This window comes from Leucopleurus acutus (assembly GCF_964270905.1).
Source record: "Leucopleurus acutus genome assembly, chromosome: 10".
Taxonomy (NCBI): domain Eukaryota; kingdom Metazoa; phylum Chordata; class Mammalia; order Artiodactyla; family Delphinidae; genus Leucopleurus; species Leucopleurus acutus.
In genome coordinates this window covers 53,127,136-53,133,135 of record NC_139153.1, presented here as the reverse complement: position 1 = coordinate 53,133,135, position 6,000 = coordinate 53,127,136, and the positions used below count along the sequence as shown (strand labels likewise).

General features: G+C 50.1%; 1 protein-coding gene across 1 annotated transcript in view; it reads left to right on the top strand.

Annotated features, from left to right (window-relative positions):
* Nucleotides 1-373: 373 nt before the first annotated feature.
* The window catches only part of CMTM8 (CKLF like MARVEL transmembrane domain containing 8), a 92,017-nt gene continuing 86,390 nt past the window's right edge, over nt 374-6,000 (top strand). The window contains exon 1 of the mRNA XM_082849111.1: nt 374-801. Coding sequence (XP_082705237.1) covers nt 655-801 — 147 coding nt within the window. The 5' untranslated portion in view covers nt 374-654. The remainder of the gene's footprint in view (nt 802-6,000) is intronic.

The following is a 6,000-nucleotide window of genomic DNA, read 5'->3' as shown; positions in this document are numbered from 1 at the left end:
CCCGGAGCCGCAGGGCCCGGAGGCCTGGCTCTCCCCGGGGTCCAAGGACCCAGGGCTGGCCGCCGTCAGGTGGAAGGAGACAGGTTAACGGCGGCCCGCCCCCGGGAGGCGGGGCCTGGCGGAGCGGCTGCGACCCCCGCCCTCCCTCCCCCCATTCCCCGCGCCCTCCCTCCCTCCCGCAACTCCCCGCGCCCTCCTGCCCCAACTCTCCGTGTAGTTTGCCGCCCCGCGCGCGCTAGCGCGCCCTCCGTCCGTGAGCCCCGCAACAGGTGAAGCGGCCTCCGCTCCTCGGCGCCTCCGCGGGGCGGTCTCTCCCCGCCAGCCGCGCGCCCGCCCCTCTCCACGCCCCCTCCCCTCCGCCCGGCCTTCGCCGCCTCCCTTGGCTGCTGGCGGCCTCCCCTCGCCCGGTCTCCTGCTCCGGGGCCCCCGCGCAGGCCGAGAGCCCGCGCGCCTAGGAGCAGGGGAGGCCGCGCACTCTACGGGCACGCACTGCGGCCGGACGGATCCAGGCGGTGACCCCCGCGCGCCCTGGGCCCCGCGCCGCCGCGCTCCCCTCCCCCCGCCCCCGCCGGTGTCCCCGGGCTCAGGGCCGCGCGGCCAGCCCCGACGCGCCGGGGGTCCCCGAGGCGGGGCCGGCCCGGCCGGGGCGCGACGATGGAGGAGCCGCAGCGCGCCCGCTCGCACACCGTCACCACCACCGCCAGCTCCTTCGCGGAGAACTTCTCCACCACCAGCAGCAGCTTCGCCTACGACCGCGAGTTCCTCCGCACCCTGCCCGGACTCCTCATCGTGGCGGAGATCGTGAGTGCCTCCGGGCGGGCTGGGCTGGGGGCAGGGGCGCAGGTGGGCCCCGCGCCGTGCTCCTCGCCTGGGAGCTTGTTCACATGCTCGGGAGGGCTTCGAAGGAATCCTTTTTGCTCAGCCTCTTCTTCATCCCCAGGTGCCGAACTCAGAGACCCCCTCTCTGAACGAGGTCTCATCACCTTGGGCTCTTTTGGGGGAGACGGTCGTGACCCTTGGGAGGTCCGTTGGAGAGAAACTCGACTTGCTGGGTCCTCTCTGTGGTCGTGGTGTGTTCTGAGAGCAGGAGGCTTGGTGGGCATTGAGTTTGTGTTAATGAGTGTCAGGGACACCTGGCGCCTCCCTTATCTGCTCTCTACCTGGGTGGCCTTTTCCCTAAAAGAAAAACTTTACGAAGATCAGAGGAGAGGAGAAGACTTTTCTTTTTATAAATTTATCTCCCTGGTAGTAAAATCGAGGTGAATCAGGAGACATTTACTGAATAAAATCTGAGGGTCTCCTGTCTGGTGCTCTTTGAAGACCAAAGGGTCTCCTGTTTGGTGCTGTGCACATCCTGGTTTAAGACTCAGAACGTTCCTGGGGAGGAGGCCGGGCATGTGCCTTCTCCTCTCCATAGGAAGACATGGAGGCTGAGAGGTCGAGTGATCGCCCCTTAGGTCCCATCGTGGCTGAGAAAGGACGCCGGCCGTGTTAACAGCTAGTGGTTGCCACTATTTATTGTCTTCATCCTGTGCCAGGGTCTCGTCAAGCGCTTTAGATGCCTTCGTGCTCTCATGTACCACACAACAACCCTATCCTGTGAATGTAGCTTTAATTATTATCTCATTTTACATGTGAAGAGACTGAGGCTCAGAGAGAGGAAGTAGGTCGCACCTGGGGGTGGTGGAGGTGGGATTCAAACCCAGGCCTGCCTTACTCCAGAGTCCTGCTCTTAACTGCCAAGGGGCATCCCTTGCAGCTGTCTAAGCAGCGCCCCTTTTGCTGTATCTCGTATACTTTCACTTAAACATTTGTGGGATTGAAATCTAGCCTATATGGGGACATGATGGTGCCGAAGTGACTGAGGACCCCAGTGGTTCCTCTGAGAAACCTTCAGCAAAACCTGTGCACATCAAGTAGCTTGCTTGCTCCTCCGGAGCCTCAGAGCCCAACCCAGACCAACTGAATCCATCCCAGGTATATCCAGTGCACGGGGAGTTTGAAGTGTTGGCTTAGCCCATGCCCCAGCTGGTTCTCTCAGCTGGTTGCCCCAGCTGGTTCCCCCAGCTGGCATTGAGGCCTTCAGGAGATCCAAAAAAAGCTGGGGTATTGGAATCACTGGGCAGGGCCTGGCTTATAGGAATTCAACAAATATTTGCTGTGTGAATGAAGGAGTTGGCAGGCTCCCCTGCTCCAGCAGAAAGAGCAGAAGCTAAAATGACAGAGATGGGGCTTCTACCCTGTGGTGGATGTGGACCAGGCTTAAAGTAAAACACCTCTTGTTTTCTGATTTATGTTCAATAAACTCCATGTTACATACTTTTTCCGAAAGTTGGAAAGTGAAAGAAAAAATGTAAATGGTCCACAATCGCGTTACTAGAAATAACCACTGTTGATATGTTGGCATGTATACTTTACGATTTCAGTACTTTTTTAAAATTTGTTTGTTTGTTTGTTTGTTTTTTGCGGTACGCGGGCCTCTCACTGTTGTGGCCTCTCCCGTTGCGGAGCACAGGCTCCGGACACGCAGGCCCAGTGGCCATGGCTCACGGGTCCAGCCGCTCTGCGGCACGTGGGATCTTCCCGGACCGGGGCATGAACCCGTGTCCCCTGCATCGGCAGGCGGACTCTCAACCACTGCGCCACCAGGGAAGCCCCTCAATACGTTTTTTGAAAAAAATGGAAAAATATGTAAGAAAAATTGTCCTTATTACTACTAGAGTTGGGTTTTTATTTTTAACATGTCTATATATGCACAAGTTTTAAAGAGTCATGGTTCTACGGGTAAAAATGTAAGTTTCCCCCACCATCGCTGGTTCTTGATTCCCCCCGCCCCTCCAAATTGTAGATGTTATTCAGTGGCTTCCCATTCTGAAAGATGAGGCTTTAGCTCTCTTGGACCACCTCTTCCCCACCCCCATTATACATACACCTGTCCTGTCTTTGGGTTGCATCACTAACCAGTGCTACCTTAGGGTACAGGGAACACTGTTCACAGAGGAGCCACTGAGTGATCTATGAGTGCTTTACCTTTTCTGCCCAATTTCTTGTTTTCCCTGCAGTTTGTAATTCTATTTCCGTGTTTTAGTTCTCTAGATATTTAGACACTAACTTTACCTTAGTTGTTTGAATTCCCTCTCAGGAAACTGAGACACAGCAGGTACTCAGTCAGTGTCAACCTTCTGACCAATCCTCTCTGGGAGCTACTCACCTCCTCCCACCCAGCCTGCTCACCTGGGCACAGCTAATGGCCTGGGATCTCCTGCGTGTCACCCTGGAGATTCTCTTCCCCTCTCTCCTGGGTTGGACCCCCTCCTTCCCATGACCTGTGCCCTTCTCTGTCTTGACTCACCGCCCTGGGGGAATACACAGCCTCTGGTAGTCTCCTGAGAAAGGATGCGTGTGTAAATCGAGATTTGCATCTTTCAAAATATCTTGATTCCACTGTTACACATAATTAATAGGTTGACTATGTAAAGAATGGTAGATTGGAAATTGTTTTCCCTCAGAATTTTGAAAGTATTCCTCTGTTATCTTCTAGCTCTTATAATTATTTAAAAAGAATTCCAATTCTTGATCCCCACCCCCCACCCCCCCCTTTCTGGAAGCTTGTAGAATCTTCTTTCCTCCCAGAGATCTGTAACATCATAGTGATGTGCCTTCATAGGAGGCACTAAGGACCTGGTGTGTTCTCTCAATCAGGAAAACTCATGGACGTTTAAGGAGATTTTTTTTAATTTGATTTTTTATCTTTCCATTTTCTTAGGTTTTTTTCTGAAATTCCTTTTACACTTTTTTTCCCCTACGCATGTATTTTCTTATCATTTTTCTCATGGATTTGTTAACTGCTGTGTTTACTTACCATGAACATTTTTCAGGGTCTTGGATCTCTTGCATTATTACAGTTTTCTGTCATATAGAAGTACTATATTTGATTTCCTCAGCTTTCTGTTTTAAAACTAACATGTTCTAGGTTTTACTAGTATAGCCAGTGGTGTAGCAAACTTCCCGTTTTTCCCTCTCTTTCCACACTTTTCCAGTGACTTTCTTTTATTTTTTTTAATTAATTAATTTTATTTATGTATTTATTTTTGGCTGTGTTGGATCTTCGTTGCTGCGCACGGGCTTTCTCTAGCTGCAGCGAGCGGTTGCTACTCTTCATTGCAGTGCGTGGGCTTCTCATTGCGGTGGCTTCTCGTTGCAGAGCACGGGCTCTAGGCACGCAGGCTTCAGTAGTTGTGGCACATGGGCTCAGTAGTTGTGGCTCGCGGGCTCTAGAGTTCAGGTTCAGTAGTTGTGATGCACAGGTTAGCTGCTCCGCGGCATGTGGGATCTTCCCAGACCAGGGCTCAAACCCTTGTCCCCTGCATTGGCAGGCAGATTCTTAACCACTGTGCCACCAGGGAAACCCTCCAGTTGACTTTATTGAGGGAAAGTTCCTTAAAGTATATATTGATGTGTCAAAGGGTATACAAATTTACATATTCTGTTTTGATATATATCCTGAAGTTATCTTTCCCCAAAGCTGTATTAATTTAAACTGGCATCAGTAATGTGAGCCTATTAAACTAAAAATATTTTTTTAGGGCTTCCCTGGTGGCGCAGTGGTTGAGGGTCCGCCTGCTGATGCAGGGGACATGGGTTCATGCCCCGGTCCGGGAGGATCCCACGTGCCGCGGAGCGGCTGGGCCCGTGAGCCATGGCCACTGAGCCTGCGCGTCCGGAGCCTGTGCTCTGCAGCGGGAGAGGCCACAACAGTGAGAGGCCCACGTACCACAGAAAAAAAATAAAAAAATATTTTTTTACGTTAGAAGAACTTTTAAAATTAAAAATGCTAAGGATCACCCTAAATGGTATACTATGTTTTATTGACCCAAGATCGTTTTTTGTTCATGTTTTAATATCTGGGTCAGGATGCAGCTTACAATGGATGGTTTCTTGAACTTAGTGAAAAATTGTACCACTGCTTCTTTATCCCAGGATGGCGGCAGGGCTGTTTCAAACTATTACTCTTCCAGCCCTGAGATTAAGTTAGACCTGCCCCCAGAAGAATGCTGCTTTCTGCCCTGAAAATACAAAATACTGAGACAAAGAATTGCTAAGAACCTGACTCCCTGCTTGAGCCTGGGGGAAGTAATAGAGAACAAAACACAATGTTTCCCCAAATCTGTTGTCAAAATCCCTTGCCCTGGCTTTCTCACAGGGGTGAGTGGTAATAGGTAAACCTGATAAAATACTCTAGGCTGTGCCAATGTAGCATCGTGTAGAAACCAAATTGTAATGGTTTCCTTCCTTTTAAAGTTTTATAACAAGCTGGAAGCAATCTAGTACTTGACCTGTGACTTGTAGGACGCTGTGATCTCATAACAGTTATGAGTATATGAAGAATAAAAGTGATTTGTCAGAAGGTGAGTTAATCTCACCCTTCCTGTTATTGGTGACTTCAAAATGAGTTATGTCATCCGTGTAATAATGTCAGATCGCCTTTCATTTACTTACTGTCATGAGCAAAGTTAGGGGAAGGACAAAATAGGGTTTCCCGAGAGCTGGAATCTAAATTATTCTATCCTGTTGAGTTCTTTTTAAAGAATAATGAACATATTTTTTCTGCTTCACAAAAACAATACCTAGTCTTGGTAGAAAAATTATAAAAATGCAGATAAGAAAAAAAAAAACACCCTTTAATTCTCGCCCTCACGGTGGTTACTGTCAGGCATGGTACCAACCCATGTCTGGGAGTGGGGAGGCTTTTCAAAAATTTTTGGTTATTGTAATGCCTGAGGTTTCTATTGGTGTTTAGTGCCCTGGGGGCCAGGGAGGCTAATGTCCTAAAGTGCCTGGGGCAGTACCCAACCATGAAGAATTGCTTTGCCAGCTGCCAACAGCACCACCATTGAGGAACTCTGGGTGAACCACTGTTTACCCCTTGGAGTAAACCATTCTAGAGTTTCTTAAGTGGTTGTATGTTACTTATCTTTATTTTTTTTTAAATGTAGTCAC